Source organism: Dermacentor albipictus, chromosome 5, assembly GCF_038994185.2.
Source record: "Dermacentor albipictus isolate Rhodes 1998 colony chromosome 5, USDA_Dalb.pri_finalv2, whole genome shotgun sequence".
Lineage (NCBI taxonomy): Eukaryota > Metazoa > Arthropoda > Arachnida > Ixodida > Ixodidae > Dermacentor > Dermacentor albipictus.
In genome coordinates this window covers 30,502,924-30,529,941 of record NC_091825.1, presented here as the reverse complement: position 1 = coordinate 30,529,941, position 27,018 = coordinate 30,502,924, and the positions used below count along the sequence as shown (strand labels likewise).

The 27,018-nt window shown below is 46.4% G+C and overlaps 1 protein-coding gene across 1 annotated transcript in view; it reads right to left on the bottom strand.

Moving 5' to 3' along the window:
* LOC135913853 (glutathione S-transferase B-like) overlaps positions 1-5,918 on the bottom strand; it is a 30,009-nt gene extending 24,091 nt beyond the window's left edge. The window contains exon 1 of the mRNA XM_065446551.1: positions 5,784-5,918. Coding sequence (XP_065302623.1) covers positions 5,784-5,918 — 135 coding nt within the window. The remainder of the gene's footprint in view (positions 1-5,783) is intronic.
* Between the last annotated feature and the right edge of the window lie 21,100 nt (positions 5,919-27,018).

Genomic DNA, 27,018 nt, shown 5'->3' with positions numbered 1-27,018 from the left:
AAGCTTTTCTGTGCCTGTAAAGGTGCCTGTAATGTCTCGTGTTTTTGAACAGAACCAAATGCTAGTGGTCAGAAGAGATTACTAGAACAAAAAAAAATTTTTTTCGAAATGACCGCTGTAATGTTGCCAAGCCGTATGCTTGCTGAGGTCGTAATATTACAATATTCCTATTCAAGATGTTCTGACATAAATGTCCAAGCCGAACTGCCATATCGAGAAAACCTACAGTCTGCCCAAGCATCGCCTTATGACTACCGCGCTAGGAGAATACTTGTGCGCCACATAAGCAGTACGGCGATTACTATGTTATGGGAACAAATTACAAACAAGTTGTCTTTCCCTTAAACAAAGTGTCAGCTGACGCTTGTATTAATTTTTTTTCCATCGTACTAACGCCGGTATTGTCTCATACTGCAACGTCGGGAGGCCGTATCGCTGTACGGGCAACGCCCCTCTCCAAATTGGAGCGCACTGCCCAACTCCTACCACGCACACCCAAGATAAGGCAAAGGTTTGGCTCAAAAGGCGCCGTTCACGCGTTTGTGCAGATGTCGCGTCCCATTCCACGAAGGCTGTGTCAGCGTTGTTTGCACTTGGATTCGTAAAAAATGTCACAAAGCGCGACGAAGATAACGGTCCGTATGCAGTCGACGAATCAACCATTGTACACGACACTTGCTGAGTTAAGGCAGCAGTGCACTTGATCTTAGTGGTTGCACAACTGCGGCAAAGAGAGGCCGCGCTTTGTACCTGTGCGTGATCGACGGCGCGAAGGGGCGTGGCTTCAAACGTGTTCCCAGCATTGTTCAGAAGCCGTCCTAGGATCGTGACAATGCGCTTTTTGTAATGGCAGAGATTAGGCGAAGCTAAGAACAGGAGCCGTCACCCTTAAATAAAATGAGATAAAGCTTGCAAATGCTTTTTTTTATTTGTTCGTGATCTCTTCAATATACCGATTACATATTTCACAGTTTTGTTGCAGAAGATTACTTACGAAACAAAATACCATATTCTTACACGTTAATTTGTTCTAGCGTAAAAGATAACCTCATGAACTTGTTTGTCAATGTGAAGGGCAATAGTTATGAGTAACCAAATTCGCCATCGAATGGTCGTGCTGGAAATAGAGCGACAATATGAGTTCAACAGGTATAAGAAGCTAGCAGGTTTATTCGATAGACGGAAATATTTGGAAATTTCGAAATATTTCTCATGTTGGAAAGATTTCGAAAACGGTTTACATTCTTTGGGGCTCATCTTCTCAACCAATAGTCATCTATCTTGCGTGACTTTACGCTGCGCGTCCTATCCGTTCACAACGCTATATATGGCATTGATATGAGCGTGCCGTTCGTGACACTTACGTACAGGAAACGCTGTGTTAAAGGAAAGGCACGTCAGATGGCTTATTTTCTGGGAAAATATATACCCCAAAAGCAAGCTTTTGTAAGAGAAATAAGAATAAAGAATGTTCGTCTTGAGCGCATGAAGTTGTTTCAGTTCGCTAAATTATGTGGTGGTGACATCAAACTTATCTTCAATAAGCTGAAAATAGACAAAAAAGCCTACAAGTATAACGCTCGTACTGATGACGTAGAAGAGATGGATAGCCGCCACAGTTCGCCACATCTCGCAAGACAGCACATAAGCTTAATCTCATTGTTGCGAATTGTCCAAGTCTAAAAATATTTTAAAACGATCATCAGCTTGAATCCTTTTGGAATTGACATATCATGTAGCGATTGGTATAGAATCATGGCTAGAGACTACAGTCTACAAGGGCGAAATATTTCTGTCAGACTACAGTGTGCACAGAAAAGACCGGAGCAGCCACGGAAGTGTTTGTTTTTATCCACAGCAGTGTGAGCAGCACTCCAATCAACGTGAAAAGCAGCCTTTCTGAAACGGTCCGGTGTAAGGGGATGCTCGCAAACTGCTACTCCGTAGCCATTGGATCGTCTTACAGGCCTCCAAAATGCAGGTCACCGAAGCCTTTCTTTGAATTGAAAGACTTACTGCTTTCGTTAAACACAACATATTTTATTCTTAGTGGTGACTTTAACTTTCCCCACATAAATGGGAAAGCTTTCAACCAAAAAATAATTCAGCTCTAACCTCCACAGCATTTTGCGAGCTGATAAAAGACAATTTTATGTTCCAGTCCCAACAAAGTGAGAATCAGCTAATGAAAGCGTACTAGATCTGTTTCTAACGATCGAGATCTTGTGTCCAGCGTCACCGGAATTCCTGGAACAAGCGACTTTGAAGTCGTTCCTGGAAAAGTAACGTACCCTGCTATGCACCGAAGAAGCCCACCGCCACGAAAGCTACTAATAAAGCAATAATATAATGAAACAGATTACTTGCACCTATCTCTGGAACTCGTCCGCTGTCTACCAGAATTACGACGACAAACCTTAAAGATTGACGTAAATTCTGCCTGACGTTTGTTTAAAGCTAAACAACTGTCACTGGTTCAAATTCACGTCCCATCGCGCATCGCATCATCCCCACGGCACTGATAAGCCATGGATGAACCGCCACGGTCGATCAATTATTAACAGAAGGCATCGATTAGATCACAAATATAGCGGATGCCCGGATTCCGACAGCTATGTTCAGATGAAAGATTTAAACATGTTTGTTTATGTTTGTTTAAATCTGTAAACAAAAGAAATGAGAAAATCTGAGGCTACGTATCTGAGGCACATTAGGTGACAAACTAAAATATAATCCGAAGAATCTCTGCATGTCAAAAGTAAAAGAAACAGTAAAGTAGCTGTCCCTGATACTATATATGACGTAAGTTATGGTGAAGACACAAGCAGCAAAGCTAACCACTTTAGTCACTGCTTCCAATCAATATTTTCCGGCACTGCTGCTATTACGGAAGACCTACCAATTTCTAACGACTTCGAACAAATGGAAAACAGAAATAACAGAATTTGGAGTTGCTTCGATACTCAGAAACGTTAAAAATAGTTCGGCGTTTCGTCCCGATAACATTCCAAACTATATCTTTAAAAACTTCACCACCCTTTCCACTCCGTGAAGATGGTCGAACAGCGAAGCTGTGCCAGTTGCACAGACCGTTACACCACGCATGTAAAACTCCGCAAGCAGTCTATATTGCAAATATTTCTCACCATTCTTTCACCTCATTTTCGCTTTTGCGTGCTTCGCGTGGTGAGCATGCTTTAAGAGCGCTGCCGTTTAAACTCGGCATCTCTGGCGCGCAGCTCGGGGTCGGCCCCACGACGACGAGCCTGTTGAAGAGCCAACTCTTGCGGACGTTCGTGGTAGGCAGCTTTTTCCTCAGGAGTACCCACTACTCGTGTTCTTCCCATAGTTGTAGCTGGGATGGAATGTGCGGAAACACGAACACAAAGCTCCGTATATCGGGCGCAAGGTCCTCCACTGGAGATGCGGTCGCTGTAATCGTTTTGACGATTGGCTGGATTGGTTTGACTAAGCTGCAAGATTGCGCTTCTCCAGTGCATCTCTTGCCTTCCAAGCTTCTTGCGCTTAGAGTACCACACTGAGTAAATCATTGTTATAGATTGTCATTCTTTAATTATCTGCAGACTTTGACCAGGTACTTCTGGCTGCGGGCACTTCTTGCTGGCGCAAGAAATGCCGGCCGCCACCTGCTCCATGTATCGCGTTTCAATCGCTGGGCAATGTCCATTGGCCGCAAAACACCAACACAACATTTATTTCTTTCGCGGCAAGCTGGGCGGCAGAGTAGATCGGCGTCGATAAATTCGACGCCGATCTGGCTCGACCGCCGAAAATGCAGCGTGTGACAACCGTATATTATTCGCTTATAAGATATCATTCTCACAGGGGGAAAGGGGTCACGTTCACTCCTTTTCCTCCTGCTGAGCCCTCTTCCTCTCGGGCTAGGTCACGTGGCCGCTTTTAGCGAAGTCGGGCAACGACGGCACAAGGTGCGCATAAACAGCTGCGCTGTAAATACTGCGCTGCATTCGTCGCCCCATTCTTAGGAATTCTTTTTTACACATTCAATGAAGAGGCGTCCCTGCCCAAACGTTAGAAAAGCGTTAACATAGTCCGTGTATTTGTAAGCGGCGACAGGAAAATAAACAAATAACAGACCTATTTCATTAATGGGCGTGTCATGCAAATTACTGGACCATATAATCTACACTAAATGGGTCACCTAGGAGGTGGAGGAATAAACTTTTATTGTAGAACCAGCACTTTATGATGGCCGGGCCTAAGCCTCCCCCGAAGGGACGTCGAGGGCTCGCCTCGCCGCCGCCTCGCGGGCGTGCTGGGTCGCCCAGGTTTGGTCGTCGAGGGCGGAGCTCCGCAGAGCCTCATGCAACCTCGACGAGAGAGTCGTGGTGTTTGTGTGTACTGTGCTGGGCACTCCCATAGCATATGCGGAAGCGTAGCCGGGTGAATTCCACAGCACCGGCAGCTGGGGGTAGTGTAGCCGTCCGGAAATATAAGGTGGAGGCGGGCGGGTGAAGGGTACGTGTTTGTTTGTATAGACGCATGGTGGTAGCCTGCGCCCGGCTGAACTTTGGGTGAGGCGGGGGGAAGATTCCGCGACTGAGGTAAAAGGCCTTAACGAGATCGTTATAAGTTGTCAGACTGTCCCTGGTGTCCAACTCATCTCCATTGACTCCGGCGCGGTTGACTACGCCTCACGCAATGGAGTGGGTGACCTCGTTGAGATTGGGGAGGTGTGGGTGGACAGGGCCCGCATGGGCCGGGATCCATGTTAGGGTGATTATGCTGTCTTTAGAGTGTGGTGCCTGGCAGAGGATGCGAAGAGCTTGGGGAGAAATACGGCATTTGCTGAAGTTAGTAACGGCTGAGCGAGAGTCACACACTATGGTGTGACAGGTGGGATCTAAAGTGGCCAGGGCGATGGCCACTTCTTCAGCCATCTCGGCAGTGGGGGTAGTGACGCTGCAGGCGTGGTGTGGGACTCCATCGCGTGTGGCGACGGCCACAAATCGTGTGCCATGGGAGTATTGGGCTGCATCAACAAATGTGACGCCAGGTACGTGGGCAAGGGCTTTTATGATAGCTCCGGCACGAGCTTGGCGCCGGGCCCTGTTATATTCAGGGTGCATATTTCTAGGGATAGGGTCTATGTAGATCCAGCTACGGATGTCGGTCTGGATCGGTTGTTTGGGGCCCTGTTGCTGATGGTAGGTGAAGCCAAGCGTGGACAGAATAAAGCGCCCCGTTTCAGTAAGGGTGAGCCGTTCAAGCTGAGAGCGTTGTTGGGCTTCAATGAGTTCGGAAAGGTTGTTGTGGACTCCCAGTTGGTTGAAGAGTTCAGTGCTGGTGCAATGCGGGAGACCAAGTGCTTGCTTGTAGACCCCTCGTATGAGGGTGTCGAGCTTGTTTTGCTCAGCCCGGTGCCAGTTGAGGTACGCAGCAACGTAGGTAATGTAGCATATGACAAAGGATTGGACGAGTCGGAGAAGGCTTTCTTCTTTGAGTCCTCCTCGTCGGTTAGATATACGTTTAAGAAGTCGTAGGGCGTTTTGAGATTGGGCACAGATCTTGTTGAGAGCCAAGGCGTCCGAGCCGTTAATAGAGATGGTGAGACCGAGAACCCGGATACTAGGGACGTGTGAGATAGGAGTGGCATCTTGAAGGCGTAGGGTGATGGCATCACAGGGTCAGTGAGTAGACTGGTGTTTGGGAGGGCGACCCCGCTGAATGGACTTGTATAGCAAAAGCTCCGATTTAGCCGGCGAACAGCGCAGTCCGGTCCCTTGGAGATAGGCCTCAACCGTGTCAATCGCCGCTTGGAGGGCTGATTCCACTTGACCATCACTGTCTCGGTACGACCAGATGGTGATGTTGTTGGCATAGATGGTATGGTTGATATTGTCGACTTGCTGTAGTTGCTTGACAAGGCCAATCATGACTAAGTTAAAGAGCATGGGAGAGATAACTGAACCATAGCTGCCAAGGGGAAGCTGGTCTGATCGTAAATCCCCGGCCGAGAGGGCAGCCGTGCGATTGGAGAGAAAGTCACGGATGTAATTGTAATTGTAATTGTATGGGTCACCTACAGAACTGTTTATTTTGACCCACGTGGCATGTGTTCGGAAGCGGTTTCTCGTGTGACACTCAGCTAATTGAATTCACCCATGACATTGCATGGCCAATAAATATGGGATACCAGGTTGACTGCGTATTTCTGGATCTTCAGAAAGCTTTTGTTTCTGTTTCGCATAAATTTATATTGCTAAAACTGTCCCCCATGTCAGCATCATTGATGAAATGGCTCGAGGCGTATCGGACTGGTTGAAAATAGCGTGTTGTTCTTGAGGGTCCAACCTCAACACAGGCTATACTTTTATCGAGCGTTGTACAGGGGTCCGTCTTGGGCCCCCTGTTATTTCTCAAAATGATAAACGGCATAAGGAAGCATCTTTATAGTCCCATATGCCTGTATGCTCATGATATTTGCATATACCGCCTCATTACATCCCCTGCCGACTCAAATATCTTACGAAGGGTCCTTCCGACAGTGTCCACGTGTTGCGACAGGTAGAGCATGAAATTAAACTCTGCCAAGTGCAATGTCGTTCGCTTCACTAACAAGAGGGTACTCCGCTTGACAAAGATTACTTTCCACACTGAAAAATTGATTAAGGTACGCAGTTATGAGTACTTAAGCGTTATTTTTTTTTAATAATCTTTCTTGGAATTACCATAGAGAGAGCGGGGCAACAAAGCGTAATCGTATGTTAAATTTTGAAAACGTAATTTCTGCAGAGCCCCCGCAAAATGTAAAGGAACCACTTTAGCAAACGTTCGTCCGGTCTTGGAGTACTGTTGCTCTGCTTGGGACCCAGAAATAAACACATCCAGTAATCAGTTGGAACCAACACAAAAACGCGCCAGCCGGGTTCCTTATCGCCTACTATGATTTCACTCAGAGCTCATCATAAATACGTGTTACTTTGGATGGCCACTCCTCGAAAACCGAGGGGAATATTTACAACTTAAACTTTTCCTCGCCATTTACACAGCAAGACTGGTTTGGGCAGGGACATGTGCATGAAGATCCCTACTTAGATATCACCCAGAACAGATCACCTGCTAAATGTACAAGACTACATATGCCATATCAGTTTATATAAACATTCCCTCTTTGCCAAAACTGCACACAGCTGGAATAAACTGTCGCATGAAATTGTCGCGGCAACGCCATCTGCGTCTCAAAATTTCTTGTCGCAACATTTGTATGTTTAGTGCAAAAATTTGTTTTTCTTTAGATAGAATAACAGATTGACCTTATTCTGTCTAAGGTTTTTAATATTAACCCCAAGTGTAACGTTGCCTTTATCACTATATTATAGTATTGTGTATGCACTACATTGTATTCCTTTCGGATTTCATAACCATAACCGTAACGTTGTATTATTTACTGTATGTTCTAATATTGTGTTGCATTGTGTATTAGATGAATTCTTTTATACTATGAACCATCTGTATATACACATATGTATATTATGCTTCCTCCCTACTCTAATACCCAATGGGCGCTGTAGGTAAGCGAGCAATTAAAAGTAAATAGATAGCACTTGGTATGGCGGCAGGCTTTCTTCACTACTTGTCCGAACCTTCGGTCATTATCCATATCTCTAAAGGTGCCTCGTCAAACTCTGCACCAAATGAAAGAATGAGAATGTCTAAAAGTGATTTTTCGCTCAGTATGATACTTTAAGCGCAAGGAAGCTGGAAGCGAAGAAATGCACTGGGGAAGCGAAATCTGGCTGCTTAGTAAAAGCGGCACTAAAGCAGATCTTATACAGCTGCCAACAGCAAGACAGAAGTGACACCAACGTTCAGCACAATGCGTTGGCGGGCTAGTTGGTGCGAATCCATGAATACTTTGTTTAGCACAAAACAACAGGCACAAGAAAGACGACAGGACAAGGCGCTAAGGAGAAGACAAAGAATGGACAAAGCCAAGACGACAGGACAAAGCGCCTTGTCCTGTCGTCTTTCTTGTGTCTGTTGTTTTGCGCTAAACAAAGTATTCATGGACACCAACGTGGTTGCCTGCTATGACAGCGCTGTTAAAAAAAAGTGGTTTTAACGCAGTCACATTTATTTTGAACACACCAGCACCGGTAATTGAATGCACGGCGCATTATGACTCACAAAAAGGCTCTTATATCGCACCGCGAGTGTGGGCATGAGGTTGAATTTAGTAAAAGCGCCGTTATTACACAACATGGAGCCGATTACAACGGAATCAATACACAACCACAGAAAATAAGCTAGCTTGTAAAGATTCATCCTGACATAAGGTACGACGTGAAGACACGGACACAAGATAACCAGACAAATACGCCTGGCTATCAACCGAAGGGCGTGGCGGAAAAGAAAGTGGGCACAAAACTTACCGTCGCACGCTCGGGGATGGCAGCGCCACTAGTCAATCAGGCACACGTGCGGGCCTGCGCGAGAGATAACTGTTTAGGCATTTCATTTCTGCTTTGTGCAAGTTATTAGACGGTTAGCTCACGCATGCGCTTCCACTACTAATCATATGCCATGCCTCGACCATTAGAGGCATTTCTTCATCCATGTGCCTCTGTAAAACAGCACACTCATCAAATGTGGTGTGCATTCACAGTCTCGACAGCGCAAATAACGCTAAGATGGCGATCCTCCGGTTAACGACCTTCTATTTTCCATTAATCTCTGGCTAACACGACGGCGTGTCAGCCCTACGTAAAAGCGGCCGCTGTCGAAAGAAACGCTGTACACCACACCGGGCAATTCACGTAATCCGTTAAAATAAATGTGCATCGTTATGAGAATTTAGGTTATTGCTTCTTGCTTCCAACTCGATTTGTTCTTCTATTTAAGAGAGTTGAATTTCTGTGGTTTAAGCTTGCGAAACAGCACACCGAATAATAAGGGACGCCGTATAGGGATAAGCGCTACAGATTATACTTGACCGCCATTCAGCCGCCATCAAGATGCGGCCGCATGTTGGTCTAGTTCGTACATGGTTATACTAGGAGAATGCCATCAAACTTGAAAAAGGGGCAAAAATCAAGAGGCAGAATGGACAAAGAGGCAGGAAGGTGGCTTCCGCTTCCTTATTGTCGCCTTCACATGTGGCTTTCTCTATGTCTGCCTCTGTATTTTTTTTTTGCATTTTTCATGTTTACTGACAATCCCCTAGTATAACGCAACACTGCAGCCTTCCGAAGGAAAACGTATATTAACTGAAAGAAAAGCCCACGGAAGCTCAATATTTCTCTTTCTTAGCTTTAGATTATGCTTGTGAGCCACCGACAAAGCATTTGTGAATCAATACGCATTTTCAAGAAACCTATACGGCTGTCCAATCTGTATTCCCTAACCAGTAAGGTGGCCAACGTACAGCTCGGGAGTCGACTTCGGGAAAAGCTTGCGCTGAAGCTACGAAAGTGACTGACTGACCTGTCTACGCTTCCCCGTTTTTTTTTTTTATGTATGGGAAGTGAAATTAAGTTGAGCAGCTTTACGCGAATATCCAGCGGGTGCAGCTGCCGTGGCTCAAAAATACTCAGCGATCAGAGACGAATAATCCGATAAAATGAAGCCTTCAGTGAACTGCTGAATGTGCTCCGAATTTGAAGTGTTAATATCTTGGAAAGTATCCCAAACTATTGCGCCATACTCGGCGACAGGACGAACTCAGGAACGATATACGCTTCCCGCTTGTTCGTTAGAACGTAACTCTTCTAACTTTTCTTTCAGTAAAAGCTTATTAAACGATTCGAAGGGAATGCGATTCCCTTATACAGAGCAAAGTTAAGTCAGTCATGATTTTAGTGATGGGGTGCACTGCCTCAAAGGAGCAGTTGGACTAGGCGGGAGTAAGCAGCGGAACGGTCCAGATTAATTCTGGCCTAAAGATTGTGGCGCTCATTTAAACTAGGGCATCGTAGAATTTTTAACGATTGCACTCACAACTCGGCAAATTAACATTTTCTTATTCGGCCTCCAATGAGTATGCTGCTGCCGTATAGCCCGGGTGTCGAACCTGCGACGTGTACAACTGCCAACGCGACGAAGTTTCGAGCGTGCTGAAGGAACATCCCGCTCAGTCGGCGCATATGTTTGAGCTACGCTGATGTCTGTGTGCTCAGTGGGTAACCGGCATCGATGGGCTTTCGAGCTACTGAGCGGGTGGCCAATGTGCGGGAAAACACGAGGTGAAAACGAGCACATTAAAAATAGACAATGTTACCATCGCTTGCGACTGAAGGCGAGAGAAGTACGCGCACCTGGGTTCCTTTTCGACGCTGTTGAACAGCGTCTTCCGAAACCCTACAACGGAAGTCCGTAAACAAACTTTACCAAGATACTACGCTGAGGCTACGTCAGTGGAGAATGGTGGATAGGTTTCTAGGAGCTGGGGCTTGTTAATAGCCAACGAAATCTCGGCACCACGGGCCCTCCACGCAGATTGGAATGCTGCCTGCATAGCGAAGAGAAGAACGCCCAAAATAACTTACAGAAGAACAAAAGTGTGGCTAGCAATTTTTCTTTGTAATACCACCTATAATCGCCATGCCGAAGCAAACACTCGAGCGAAGAGTACTGCACAACGGAAGCACGTCTCCCTGTTCTGACACGGCGCCATAAAGGGAAGCTCGAAATCCCGCCCGTGCCTCGTGTCGCCTTCACAATGTGTGGCGCACGCCGTAACCAGACGCGTATTTACTATTGCGGGGCGTGGCACTCTCGGAGACGCTGGACGTGTGCGCGCATGCGCGAGTATGAGCGGGTGCGTTGGAGGAAATGTGGGGACGTTAGCTCCTTGAATAGATGACTCTACCTAGGCACCACGGAGAAATTTTTTCAGCACGTGTTGTATGTGTTTGCACCTAGGCATGCCGGCAGAAGTCGCAGGGCACGGTATTGAACTTAGCATCGCAAGTTGGCGGCTGTGCGTAACTATATCTACTGAATTGTATTTTTTACTAATCGAAGCAAAGTGTCATTATTTCACATTATTGGCGGCCCCTCCAGGACACCAAAGCGGCAACGGGAACACCAAAGCTTCGCCCTCCGCGGCCCCAGCCCACGGACCAGTCCGGGTTCCAGCTCTAAAGGTACCATTTCGCGCAACTGCGCGTGTCGTTTTTAACTTTCGTCTACCATGGAAGATAAACGAGACATAGTTTCGATAGCTTTGGCTAGTTGCTTTTTCTAAATGTAGACAATGAGCAATGGAAAATGTTAAATTTTACGACCGGATGTTTACATGCGATTGCAGCTTCCGGTAAAGCGGAACGCCTTTCCGCTTCGCCTGGGCGAAAAAATCGGTCCGAGACCGATTTTTTCGCCATGTGGTTTTGCGCCCGTTTCTCCGCCTAGGCGGGCGGATTTTGTCAAGTTTTTTCCGCTTCCGCCTGCTCCGACACCAAGTGTGAACGCAGCCGCGGGGATGCTTCAACACGCGAGAGAGAAAACACGAGGGCGAAGAGGACGGCGCAATTCCCACCGGACTCTGTTGCACACTATTGGTTCATCATGAGGTCACGTGTTGCCTGCGCGGCTCTTCCCATGACTGCCGGCAACCCCCTACTAAGCAGCTGACGCGTGCACGTGGTTCTCGCCGACGGCTTCATGCGCGCGCGTTTTGTTTGAGAGTGCGGATGCTGAATGCCCTGTTTCGGCGTCACCTGTTTCATATGCGCTGCTAGTGGATCAATAATACTTGCAGAACGTAGAAGTGCCTTCCGCGTTGTTTGTATTTTCAGTAGAATGCATTACAAATCTATTCGTTTCTATGACCAACGTGGATCCGACTGGCATGGCGGGCACCAGGACATTCACGTGCGAGGTCAAGTGCTTCCGTGTTGACCTCTGCACGGCCCAAGACGCGTACGAGTGGATCTCCAGCTACAGTCAGACTACCAATACGACATGGTTTGTCGACTGGGAAGAATATTGTGAATGAATGTGAATGTTTTAATTTTTGAAAGTGAACGAAGGAAATTTGCTTGAAAGTTCGAATATTCAACCAGCTAGCATGTCAGGCCACGCGAGTGTCGCATCGCATGGGCATCTGCCGTACAACGTAAGCAAAATACACAGAATTTTAGAAGCAGCATCCTAAACCCTACGCTGTCAAGGCTATTTCGCGTACGTAAGCCGCTTGTGATCGCCATTTTCAAGGAACATTCGCTGGGAAATGTTCGTAGGCTGATCCCATTTCGTTATCGACCCCATTTACGATTTTCGTTAAAAACCACGGTTTAATAATGTTGAATATTCTAATGATCTGGGGAATTTTAATTTGGTATCGCACGTGTGAGGCTGGCGGTGGAGCCGTGCCAGCTGATAACGTGCGACAAGTTTTATTCTTCCTATTCACGCTCCGCAGCATTCACGATTAGATAAGGCTGATTATTCCCCAGTGGTATTCTAGCTGCATGGAATTCTTATCAATTTTAAGCATACGTTTGCCTTTTCCACTTGCACTGGGGCCCGTGATGGCAAAATCATAATCGCGCTACTACTAATCAATTCTTGGCCGTGCTAAATGCGTAGCAGTGCCGTGACCTGCACTCGTCCGAGCGACGTCGTCTAGCGTGATAGGCTCGTTTCGGTCGGCAGTTCCCGAATCCGAGATATGGTCACATAGCGTTAAATTTAATTAACCCCCAAACTTAAAAAATAACAGATTCCTCTCAGTGTAACTCCCAATTTCTGAACGCGCCTCTGTTATATGCATTACTAGTACACGGTACCTCGACAACACATCGCTTCTTCATTCACCGGTATTGCGGACTCGAGCATGCTTGCCGCCCGCAAAGACTGCGCCATTCACGCACGTGATACGATGGCGTCCTTTCTTCGTCGGCGCGAACGCAGAGTAATCCGAATCGCGGCGCCGGTTGACGTACGAGGAACGACGTCGACGAAGGGCGCATCAGCGATTGTTTGCCGCGCAATAGTTCAAATCCTGAAAACCTTACGGCATCAAATTCACAGCTGTCACTCGGAGCGGCGCGAAGGAACCCGTGTGGAAGCCACATACGCGAAACTTGACACAACTAAATTGCGAATTAGCGTGGAGTAATGCATTCGTCAAACTGGAATATGCACCACTCACGCGGCACGTAACGTAAAGCGCACTTTTGAAGAGTTGCGTTCATCACACGCCAGAAGTAGCGAAAAGAGCTTCCGTAAATGAACCTCTATGCTGCTGCTATCACGACTTCTTGCCTGAAAGGTGCCATCGAGAGAAAGCCGCGGTGCGCGGTGCGCCCTGACGTCCGCAAACCACGTGCGCGTGACAGGTAGGCCGTTACCGGCAGTCGTGGGAAGAGCCGCACCTCACGGCGAGAACCAATAGTGTACAAGGGCGTACGGCGGCAGTTGCGCCCTCCTCTTCGCCCTCCTTTATTTTCTCTCTCTCGCGTGTGGGATCATCCGCGGAAAGCAAAATACGCGTCCCCGCTACCCTTTGGGTGTCCTGGAAATTCTGCGCCGCCTGCTTTATTAGAGAGTTTTAGAATAGGGGCCCCAACTATCAGATATACTTAAATCAAATATACCATTTTATGATAAGAACAGCAATTTTGACTTTCACGTATTCGCGTATAATTACAAGTTAGAAGTTATTCTGTATGCAGCAAATATTCAGTTGCGCTTATTTCTGAGGAACCAACTTCACGTGCCTTCACCAGCCAAGCTAAGCCGTGTTAGGCCTACCAGCCATAAAATCTACAATCAAATTCGGTATCAGCGGCGTCTAATGAATCAATCTTCATAACACACGCTAGTTGAAAGAAAGCGATAACCGCAGTCACTTCTCCTAGCTTGTGAACTTCGCGCGTTACCACGAATCGAACCCACTTTGGTGGTAGAATAGAGCCGCCGCTTCGATGGGTGTCGCCATGCTTGTTTACGCAAATCTTTTGGGGCAACTTTCGGGGCTGCCACCAAATCAGTGAAATAGCGTGCCCGACGCAAAACCCAAATTCATTTTGCGTCTCACGCATGCGCAGTGGCGTGGACGGTATTTTTTGGGGGCCCCAAAACATACGTTTGGGGCCTCTATTCTAAAACTCTCTATTATAACCTCAGGTGCTTTCCTGAGGCCTCCGTTTGCCGGTTAAGCCGAGACCACACGTACGCTTGCGGACGCGCGCCTCGCGAGTAACGGCGGTTTGCGCCCACAAGGACGCGCAACAGCGCGCGCTCACTGGGCTCACTCACAGAAGCCTTGCCAGGTGCCGCTTCGTACATTGTTATCGACAGTGTTTCAAAAGGCTTCGATATCTATAAACGTAATTGTTATATTTTCATAACTATTAGATAAGCGCAAAAGGAAAGAAGAACCACTTTCTTGCACGATATAAATCTGCTTCACTGAGAGTTGAACGTTCCGCGCCGTAGCTGAGTAGCTAGGCGCTCCAACGCGAGGCAACCCAGGCGCGCGAAAACAGAGAGAAGCTGCTCCCCGAGATCACGCCGCGTTTCGACGCGTACGAGCCATGCGGCAGAGTCTGCGCATGCGTGGGCGCGTGAACGCGAGCTTGCGCGCGTCCGCAAGCGTACGTGTGGTCTGGGCTTTACATGTGGCCTCCTGGAGCAGTGCTTGTAAAAAACATGCATCTACCGTCCCGACGCAAAAAGCGACCCGCGACTTGTACAACACAAGTCAGAACCTTGCTCCTTCAGACAGCCATTACCAAACGGCGCTTCCGTGCACCACTGCCTCACCACGCGGGCAGGCAGCGGCGGAGCGTAGCATTCCTCCATGCCTAGGGGACAAACGCATACAACACGAAGAAACCTCCGCCGTAGTGCCTAGGCAGAGTCAGATAAAGGCCCCCAGATTTTCCCTCTCGCACCCGCTCTTACTCGCGCCTGCGCAGAAACGTCGAGCGCCGCGGGAAACGCCACGCCCCGCTGTATCTAAGATGCTGTGGGAACCGGTTTGCGCTGCCGCGGCAAACCAAGGATGCCGGAGCCGCATACCTCTTGTCCTCGTAGAGGACTCCGGCGTGGGCCAGCAAGTAGCGGATGGGCTGGCCGAGGCCTCGAATGTCCCAGTAGCCGAGCACGAGGGGTGCCATGTCTCCCTTGGCAGCTTGACACACAATCACGCCCACTCCGCAAGCAGCGGCACGACGATTCCACGCTAGAGTGGTTCGAACGGCGTGCTCCCTGCTGAGGCGCCGCGTGTGGAAAAATTTTGCGAGGGCGCTGCGAGCGAACTGGAATGGGATGGAGATGCGCAACGCGGCATATTCAACCCGCAGACGCGGTTGAAGTACAAAACATAATAAAAAAACTGAAAATAGCGTTGGATCAGGGATTGATGAAATAGGCTCTGCTGAGTTGAAATTGATATCCCCATTGATATGTCATTTGTTGGCTGATATTATCAACCTCACCCTCACTACCGGTGTATTTCCAGAACAGTTAAAGTTGGCAAAAGTAACTGCAGTACATAAAGGTGGTGATATCAATATTTTAGCCAACTATCGACCGATATTCCTGCTTGCCACAGTATCAAAAATATTTGAAGGAGTAATTTACGATAGACTTGCATCGTTTTTGATAAACATCAAATTATATGAGAGAGTCAACATAGGTTTCAGAAAAATAAATCAACAGAGCAAGCTCTACTGTATATCAAAGATGAGATAATCGACCATATGGAAATCAAAAATGTGCTCTCGGACTTTTTCTTGATCTTCAAAAAGCATTCGACTCCATACAATGCCAACTATTAATTCATAAATTGCCGAAGTTTGGAGTTGCGCGGTGTCGCACTTCAACTCTTCAAAAGTTACCTAGAAGATGGTTATCAATTCATACAAATTAATAGCACAATGTCTACAACGGTAAAGTTAATCCAAGCTGTTCCCCAAGGGTCCACACTGGGCCACTATTGTTCCTTGCCTACATAAATGATATTGTCGAAATACCTGGTTCCCCTAAACTTATTATATATGCGGACGATACCAAGGTTTTCTTTTCAGCAGACAATTTAAAAGTAGTTGAGGTCAGTGCAAATAACTATTTAAGGCATCTTTCAATTTGGTTAAGGCAAAATAAGGTATACTTGAATGAAACAAAAACAAGTAACTATGTGATATTCCGACCTATTAACACGCCTATAAGTAAGACAAGTGTAAAATTTGAAGGAAATTGTATTGCACAAGTCAGGGAACAAAAATTCCTTGGCGTGTGGTTCCATGAGGACTTAAACTGGAATACACATGTAAATCACCTGATTACTGCGTTAGCAAGAATAGTTTGGTGTATTTGCAAAACAGTACACTGAATCCCGTGGACTAAGGTTAAAAATAAGTATTTATACCTGTGCACTCTTCAATTCAAAGGTAAATTATGCGATATTAGTCGGGGGCCGACATCGCAAAGAAATTACCATAGGATTATTACTCTATAAAAGAAAATATTGCACTGTTTTGAAAAGTACACTGGAAGATTACAGGACCTGCCAACTGCTCCAGTGTTCATAAAACATTTTATGCTCAGGGTGGATCAGTCGTACTATGTTAAGTTACTCCAGGTAATTCAACCAAATAAGCTATATGAAGAAAGTCCCCTCGAAAGACATATTACTCTTCACGAGAACAAATTAAACGAGCACCTAAAATAAGATCTAATTATGTAAAAGAAAGTGCTGCATACCAAACACATCATATTCTGAATATCCTTGCAGATAGACTGAACTTTAAAAGGACCCTGAAACGCTTTTGACGATTTTCTACAAACGTACTGAGTCGTTAGAGTAGGTCCTTCTGATCATTAATTGACACATCTAAGTGCTCTGCGTAAAGCGTGTAATTTATTATAAGGTTTTAAAAATGCACATCGCTGCCGATCGCAGCACACTGCTCGGCGGAATTTTAAGCCGCCCCTACCCATATGACCAAAATCACCAATATGACGTCAGTGGGGCGAGCTATCCGATTGGCTGACCAGAGCGCGTGATCGATAATTTTTCCAACTTTATGGTAAACAAATGATCTTCGTAATAGTTGGAATGTTAGTTATTTTCTTTTTATAAAGAGAAAGTAGCAGAAAGAGAATGCACAAGAACAATTTTTCAGTACACTTAAGCACTTCCGGCACACAGCAAGTGTCGTCTGCTTGTGTTACAACGTACTCCATTTTGACGAGAGCTTCGCGGTCAGAGTTGGTCTCAGTCTTTTCCCGAGCACTATGATTCGACTTTGTTGCCTTGTGGACTGCAAACGTAGCGACTGGCAATATGTCAAGCTGCGACATCGTGACCCTCTGCAGGGCAGCTTACGAGCGAACTGGCTGCTGCGCATCGGACTGCCGATATCCGATCGGCGCCAGGATTTGCACGTTTGTGGCCGTCACTTTACACCGGAAGATTACTAACGCACTAGCGTTTCGCGAGTCCAAGCAAGGGGACAGGGTTTGGCCGCTTGACTGTGCCGTAACGGGATGAGCCGAGATGAGCAGAAGGGCAAAGGTGAATGGTCTGCACGGAGCAGCCACCTGGTGGCATAGAGCTCAACCATACACAGTAGCAGCAACGAAGCGTATTCTTTTTTGCTGCTGGTGCGCATTTTTCGCAGGAGTGTAATCATCAACACGTTGTTTTTATAAATGTTTAAAATGTCTTACACTTGGTTAGAGCAATATTAGCGCTTTGTTTGGCTGGTTAAGCGGTGCGCCAACAAGTGTCTGGACCGTGCAGATCGATCAGGCCACTCGCGTACGTCTGCGCTAAAGTTCCTTCCTCAGCTTGAGTTTATGCCTCCAGTCATTTGCCGATATGACCAGCTTGCCTGTGGCTAACGGAATACCAGACACGTTCGGCGCTGCGACAGAATGCTCGCAACGCAAGCTGCTTCGATAGCTCTCGTTTGGGGTCGACAGCCAAGCGGCTAGCGGAGAGGTTTCGCGCGGGCGGGGGCGGGCTTCAAAACAACCGGAAGTGGACGATGTGACGTCGCATCGTGACGCAGGACCAGTGAAGGCGGAGCTTAGCCCCACTCGCTCGGCGAACGAGTTGAGGAGGAAAAGCATGGCTGGGGAGGAGGGTAACTTCTAATCGGTTGTAGCTCCATTAATACGTAACGCTTCACTTAAATTGTGGTGCGAATGTTCTACTTAAGCTGTACCCTACGCGTCTACAAAATTTGTCCGAACCGTTTCAGGGGCCCTTTAAAGTTGGTAGTAGTGCCTTTAAAAAACAAGCAAAGAACTTATTAATAACCAGATGTATACAGTATCAACATTAAGGAGCGGATTTTTTTTCCCCGATCAATACTTAAACCATTTGCGAATTAGTATTCTGAGTATTTCCACGTATGTTTTCACAGTGTATCCTCATGCATTCATGTCTATCATTTTGGAATTTATATTGTTTGGCTCTGTATTTTGCCGTGAGCGGCTTCTTCTCTACGATTGTTTAAAGATGTTATGTAAAGTTCTTTTATTTATGTGTGATATGATGTGTGTACTCTTGCACGTTACTAGTTGGCCACTTTCCTGAAAATAATGTATTAAAATCGTTTTTTGACTTTGCTAAACTCGAAGCATGTGAACTGTAACGGACTGCGGAGGGATAGGGGCCTTTGTCAGGCTTGATTGCCTTTAGCCTTTGCCCCTGCAGTGAGCTTTGTAAATCGATTACGGTAAATGAAGAACTTACTTACTTACTTACTTTACTCATCGCTCCCTCACTTACTTTACATACTCACTCCCTCACTCTCTCACTCACTCACTCACTCACTCACTCACTCACTCACTCACTCACTCACTCACTCACTCACTCACTTACTCACTTACTTACTCACTTACTTACTCTGTTACTTACTTACTTACTTTATTTACTTACTTACTTACTTATTACTTACTTACTTACTAACTTACTTACTTACTTACTTACTTACTTACTCACTTACTTACTTACTTACTTACTTACTTACTTACTTACTTACTTACTTACTTACTTACTTACTTACTTACTTACTTACTTACTTACTTACTTACTTACTTACTTACTTACTTACTTACTTACTTACTAATTTTGCTGCGGGCGCTGGGACCAATAGCGCGCGTACGCTGTCATAATATTGCTTTATTTCAACTGGAAATGCTTATTGACACCTTTCTGCTACGAATACATATTCGACGCATGTGTTATACACCACGACGTCTTCAATTTTGCTGTCGTTGTCAAGTGCGTCGTCTGCTAGCGCGCGTCCGTCACGCGGACGCTGTCGACCACCCAGTTTTTCTCGCAGAAAGTATGTGCAGTGAATTTTTTTTATGGTTTTGCTTGCTTTGGTGCGCCCGCGACTCTTGTAGGCCTGCACCAATTGTAATTCTAGCCAGGTGAACTGCTTTTTTAACACTGTTCTCTAAAAGTAACACGTAATTTTTTTTTTCCACAGAAGCTGCCTGTCTACAACATGAAGTTACGAAAGAAAGTTTTATTGACCTCATGTCATTTTACGTGCTCTTCTTGTTGGTCGAATATCGACCAGGGACAATGATCAAAGAAAAGAATATTAATAGTGAAATAAACTAGGTTTATTGACTGCGTGGCGCGAAGAGATGCAGATGAGCAATGCACTTCTTGGTAAATCGAGGGGTGCATATATATATATATATATATATATATATATATATATATATATATATATATATATATATATATATATATATATGTATATATATATCAAAAACATGTCCTTAAGAGAAAAATGATCAACTATTCTGAACGCACTGATTGAGAGAGAGAGAGAGAGAGAGAGAAAACATTTATTAGAACCCACGAGGTGGTTGCTCTTGAGGTCGAGTGGGTGGTGTCCTCATTCCAGGACTCCACTGGCCATGGCTGCTCGACGTACTTGCTGGACGAGAGCTTCTTGTCCCGTCAGGATATCGCCGGTCAGCTGTACCTCCCACCGCTCAAATTGCGTGCTAGGCGTCTTTAAGTGTTGAGGTTTGCCCCCGCACCCCCACGAGATGTGGAAGAGTGTAGGGCGTGTGTCGTCGCACCAGGGGCAGATGCCGCGATATGTATGTGGGAACATTTTGCTGTATTTGTGTAGGTTAGGAAATGTGTTTGTCTGAATAAGTCGGAGAGCTACGGCATCTTCAGTGCTGAGCTTTCTGTGAGGCGGAGGATAAATCCTGCGGTTGAGTCGCTGGATCTCGAGTCGGTCGCAGTAATTGGACGGCAGGGGCATGAAGGTAAATGGTAGGGATTGATGAGACGATGCGTCTTGCCCCGCTCGGTTGATTAGCGCTCGAGCTAGGGCGTTCGCCCTCTCGTTCCCCTCCAGACCCGCGTGGCCCGGCGTCCACGTGATTTGATGGTATTCTTGCAGCCTCGGGCCTAGAATCTGAGCCGCCAGCAGCGGTGTTCGTCCATTGGTAAAGTTACGGCAGGCCTGTTGCGAGTCGGTAACGACATGGACTTCCCTGCCTACCCTGTCTTCTTGCTTTATTACCAGTGCCGCGGCTATGGTCTCAGCCGCAGCTGGGGTCTCTGCCCTTACGGAGGCCGCGAGGGTCAAGGAGTTGTCTCTTCCGTTCACGGCGGCTACCGCAAAGAGGCCCCCTACAGGGTACGCCGCCACGTCCACATACGTTACGTACGGGTCACCCTTGAATTGTCGGCGCTGTCTGTCGACGCGAGCCTTGCGTCGACTAAGCGTGTTTCTTTTAAAAGCTGCACCAGCCCAATCGACTTTCCAAGAACAGGAATCAAGGCAAATAGAGAATTTCAGTGCGTCTTGTATTCCGGCAAGCGCGAGCGGTTTGCCGGTTGAGCGGGGACGTAAATGTGAGCGGCCAGATTAGTGGCGCCAGCTGGTGGTGCAAAGCTCAACCACACAAACACAAAGCTAATTACTACATTCTGCTTAGCTGCTTGTGTAAATTTTCGACAGAGGCGTAATCATGCTCACAATTACGCCGCTGCCGAAACTTTGCACCAGCAGCGAAGCAGGGTATTGTGGGTTACTGCAGTTTTAGCTCTGTGTTTGCCTGGTTGAACTCTACGCCACCAGGCAGCTGCACCGTTTCGGCCGCTCTCGTTTAGGCCCCCGCAAATCCGGCAATCCGTCCAAACCGTCCCCGTTTGCCGGCATAGCGCACAGGCTAAAGGTCTAGTATGAACAACAGTGTTAGAGAAAATATATTGCATATGTGCTTACACTGAATCGGGGAGACCGGGAAGCCTTTACGAATGCAAACTTCGTAGCTTGTCTGGTGATCTCCTTCAAGGTGCCAGCAGGCTAAACGAAGCTTAGAAACATATAAAGTCTAATCAAATAGCATTTGCTAATCAGATCGCATTCGACTTCAGAGAGAGAGAGAGAGAGACAAAGAGGAGGAAAGACAGGGAGGTTAGCCAGTGTAAGTACCGGCTGGCTACCCTGTGCTGGGGAAAGGGGTAAAGGGAATAAAAGACTTCAGAATTCACTATTAAAAATGACCGAATAGCCGTTTCAATTCGAAAGGGACGCACAACAGCACTTTTGAAGCCTCGAAGGTGAGGGGTCGACGCAAGTGGGGAATCTTATTCTGAATGAATGTGCTGCTGGAAAATCGTGGCTGTTGCGCAGATGCGGACCAGTTCCTAAGAGAATTAACGCAACGGTGCTAATCGGTTCTGCTGAACAAGTTCGCAGCTCTCATTCAATATAAACGCCCCGTTTTGGGGCAGCCTATAACTTGGCTAACCTAATTGACACAAGAAAAACATTTTCTTCTTTTGACAATCATGTATGTAATCCATTAAGGGTGGGCGCCCAATGTGGTACCACACTTACCTTCTTTCACGTACACAGCAGATCTACAAACATCTCAACGTGTATGTGAGGCATGCGATTTCTTTATTTGCTTCATTATTGTCCTTATGATATTGGACCGGATCTCTGAAAGAAGCCGTTTATAATACAGACGCAGCTTAGTTGAGCGGACGTACAGTTGGAAACGACATTAAATTTAATAATGAAATGTAAGATCAGACTCAGAAATCAGACTCGAGAAGAGTTTCACTCCTTTACACCCCTAAAAAAACCGAAGAACGCAGCTACCTTCTTTTTTTTAATTAAGCTCTAGCGTTTTACGTCTGGCAATATGATCATGAGGCACCCGGTTCAGTTCTCACTACTTGGAGTTCTTTAACGTGCACCTAAACGAAGTAAAAATGAAATTATTGGGTTTTACGTGCCAAAACCACTTTCTGATTATGAGGCACGCCCTAAACAGAAGTAAACGAGTGTATTTCCATATCGCTATCATCGAATTCCGTGACCGGATTTGAACCCGTGAGCTCGAGTTTAGCAGCGCAACGCCATGTTCTCTATGTAGGCACTGATTAGGCTGCCGGGCCACTTTTGTTCTTTTTTTCGTTGCTGTTAACCAAGGACTGTAGGAAAAAATTCACATGGCTTACGGGCCGAAGATTAGCACGTATAGTGGCTACCGACAACTGTTTGCGGCGCCCGAGGTCCGACCGCAATAAAACAACCCGTATCAATTACTCCGGATAGTATTACGCGAGCAGCACGGAAACATGAATGGCATGTTGCACTGCAGTTTTTTTTTTTTCTGTAAGAATACTGCCCGTAAAATTGGGTACATGGCGCCGGATGGGGCAGATATATTTTATTTATTTGAAGCGGCGAGCAGAAAGCTTAGATGTCTTTTTCCGTCTCCGTTTCGCAAGGCCTACTGATGGAAAACTTTGTGCGCAGAAATACACGCGAGTGATACATGCTGCTTCAAGAACAAGAAATATATTTGTGCTACAAAGGGAATAAACAATACAATAACATAGTAGAATGAAAGCTTCCGCCACAATGCGCGCGCAATAACCGATCGACATAAAAAAAAATGAAATAAAAAAGAGAAAAACAGGCATCTATTCCTAAGGCATAAATACATACCATATGCCATGATAAACACCGTTTCACTGGTCTCAACCTGTAAACCAATGCGCCATAGAATAAAGAACAACACGTGTAGTAGTACAAATGACCGTTCCGAGAAGTATCGCCAGCAGTTTTCAACGGCGCGACCTCGATGCGGCTAAGTCCACTTCGATCGCAGCGCCGCCACACCATTTTTCATCGCCTCGCGCCGCATTGCAAAGCAGGCGCCGACCCAGCCGCTCGTCGCACTCAACTGTATTCAAGTACACTATACTCCGCGCTTCTTTCCACTACTTTGAAAGGCGTGCGTCTAAACGTCGTACAAAATTCCTCACGTGACCTGATCTTAGGTGCCTAGGGACAGGATTGTTTAAGGATTTTTGAGAAGGCACGGCAGTGGCGCCGAGCGACGCCGTGGCGTGTTCGTCCTCAGCGTGATCGTTCCCTGGACCGCGCATTGTTCAACATTGCTCATGTGCTTGTGCTTGCGTTGCTTGTGGGTTGGTTGTAGGTTCTGTGTTACTTGGCGGAAAGCCGTGATCAGTGGCGGTGCGGCAGTGCGACTTTGGCCTCAGTGAGCTCTGGTAGTACAGAATCCGCGTTGTGTGACCCGTGCTTCCTTGAGAACCCGGCGGTGGTGACAATTGAAATGTCGAAGTGGCCTAGCGCCTCGACAGCGTAGTTCTACGAACCGCGATGTGACGTCGCCGTGTCCGACTTTGCTTACGGACATCGAGAGATGTGCTGCTCGCTACAAGTCATGTAATGCGACTGCGTCAACCGCCCACTGTTCATCGCTGAATGTGTTTGGTGTGCTGTGTTTGAAACGAATGGTGTAGCCGTGCAGCACCACATGGTGGAGCAGAGTGGCTTAGGTGCTCCATCGGCAGGTTCACAAACATGTGCTCCCATTTTGATCCCATTAGCGGCTGTCGCGGTATTGTGGTGTGCTCCTTGCCTAGTATGATGTTTACGATGCTAACACACATGTTCACGTTTTTCCGTGCTATATGTCATTTGCATGACGGCCGAGTTGAAAACGAGACATATGTCTGTGTTCTTTGCGTTTGTGTTGTAAATTACTTTCTATTGTGGAATTGCCGGTAGTCTTATTACGCAAGGAGTACGAACGTAAGCATATAAACATATTTCTGTGCGCCTGATGTTTTGACTTACCCATAATACCCTTTACAGCTGATAAGTGGGCTACACAGCCCGTGTCAATCAGCTACCTTTTGTTGCGACGCTCTTCCCTGTGGTAGACTGATGCATGGTGCGCGTTTATTTCTGTACTGTTGTAAAAACCATTTGTTTGTTCACTGCTTCTTTGCCGCAGTACATTTTAGTTACGCGGTGAAGCATACCAAAAGTGGGAAGTGGCCGCTATCACCCAGCATAGTATGTCCACTTAAGCGACCTGAGAGGCGGCGGGTGCGCGAGTGTATGATTAAAGAACTCTTATGTCCAGTGACAGTGGCCCCTTTCCACTTTTAATATGCTTCACCGCAGTACATTGCTTAGGCTTCACCGCGAAACATTGGTATATTGCGAGAAAGGTAATATTAAAAAGCCCAATTATGCAACGTTTATTTTCTGTCTTGCTACTCAACAATACAGGGGTGGAAATAAGCATCGTGCAGTAAAGCATACTAAGAGTAGAAAGGGCGCATAGATTTACACTGTGCTCATTATTTCCAATTGTGATATAATTTGCAAATGCATCTGTGCTCGTGGTAAGCTTCGACAATTCTTTGAACATTACAAATTCATATTGCAGGGAAGCTTACATTCACCATTATGGAATGCATTATTCACCTTCAATGCACGAGCACAATGCGCATTCATGCCCATGCTTTTATCTGGACTGTACATACTCTTTGAGAATTGATTGGTTGTTCATAACTGCACTGGTACTTTAGTCTAAACTGGAGGGCTGAAGTTGATATGGAAGCACAATATTTATTAATGGGACAAGATGTTGCCAAGGCAGTTGCAGCACAACATTTTTTTTCTTCCAGGTACCTTTTCTACTAGAAGGTTCCATTAAAGTGTTTCAAGCCTCTTTGAGTCAGCACATAGTGTATATAAATATCAGACACTGATTGAGCTTGGGAACATCACCTATGCTCTCTGCAGTAAGCTGTGCACAGGAGAAGTTCATGCCTATCTATAGTAAAATATAGCACGATCAGACAAAATAAAAAAGGGGTGGGCTGCAGCAATACTAATAGTTAAATGGTGCTTTATCCTTTCCCTTGAGTTTTCTGTTTTTGTGCTTTTCATTATGGATCCTCCACAGTAACCACATGAGTGCCAAACTTGAGCTTGTTGGTTTTGAGGTCTCTTGGTTGTTACTGACAGAACAATGGGATAAACGAACAAGGGCTTGGAGGCATCCAGTCACCTTGCTTGTCTCATGGTACGGCTCCATGAGCACTGTTAGCCTCCAGACCAACTAGGTTTGTTTCAATTGCTTCTGAACTATATTGCCGCCATGCCAACAGTGCTCTCAATGACAACATTTGTAGAGTAGAATGCTTGCACTCAGTAAAGTCTAAGAAGGAAGCATTCTGGATGTGCGAAGTGGGCTTTTTGAAGCTGGCAGCATTGCTGGAGGGGGTTTGCCTGTCTGCCCTTTTTATGGATGCACAACGATGATTTCCTCTTTCAGAGGGATTGTTTCAGAGGTTATTACATGGCAACAGTGTTGGGTGTTTGTAGCAGAGAAGCTTGTCTTTGCCCACTGTCAATAATCTGTTCCTTCTCCAGTGCCCATGTGAAGGGCCTACTTTTTGGACACAATGTGCCGTCCATGCATGCATGCATTTTTAACTTGTAAAGACGTGTATTACCCCTTGCCTCAAGCTGGTCCTTGCTGGTGTCACCCAAAAAGCATTGGGGAGTATGGCGGTGCACACTTACAAAACACTGCTGATACCAGTGAAACCAGATTAATGGAGCTGCTGTTTTTGTTTTTTGCCCACTCCATCCTCGTCAGTTACGATGAGAAGTTCTTTATCCGAACAGAAGGCATATGTAGTTGATCGTACATAGCCTGCAGGCTTACTTGACGTGTTATGACAGAGACCTGCCTGAGAACCTTAGCACAGTGTATGTATGGAAAACCTGATGTGTTGATGACTTCCTTCTCTTGTTTAACACTTTGCCTTATGAAGCCAGGAATAGGGTCAACCAGATGTTCAATAGGCTTCCCACTAGTTTTCCCAGCCTGTCCGTTACCAGGGTGCTGCTCATAGATATCTGTTTTATTGACCTTATGCTGCACTTATACCATGGGCACACCTGGTGAATCTATAGCATGCGATCAAAAAATGCTGTACATCATGTTGCTCCAAACTCATGTTCTGTGCTACATAGCCTTGAGGAACATCCTCATTTATTTATGCCCTCATCGTACTGTACGAAGCTTTGCATGATAAGTGCAATGATTAACGTCTGCTGGTTTTTCAGTGTTATTGCTGTCCAGCTTGCTGAATGCTATCCTGAGTGTTTCAAAAGCAAAAGGCCGCTGCTGGACAAGAAGTGCATAAAACAAGGGTCGCTATAAGCACAAATGTCACACAAAATGAAGAAGGCCACTGAGTGTACAGGTGGTTTCATATCCAACAAGCTTGCTTCTCCCTTTGCAAGTGGGTGAACTCAACTTGCTCTGAAGACACGGCCTGTGACAAACTATGTGCCAGATGCTGTGTCCCCTGCAAAGCTGAAGATATGTACAAGATTCTGACACCCCGCAGCAGCTTCTGCACTGGGCAAACAGGTCACTATAAGAACGTTTGCCTTTACTAACATGCTAATAACATGAAAACGGGCCGAAATTTGGCTATTCATTGGCGCCAACTGCAGGTGCAAGCTACTCTTCCACCAAATGTGTGTTGTTCACAAGAACTGGCGCTATACAAATGCACATAAGAACGATGATGGTTGAAAGCAGTGTTTTTAGAGTTGAACAGTACTCTGCACAAGCAGCGCTACCTGCAGCGCTGGTACCTTATAGCCACAATCCATCACTGTGCCACCATGCAAAGGCGCTATTTGTGAATGGTTAACTTCT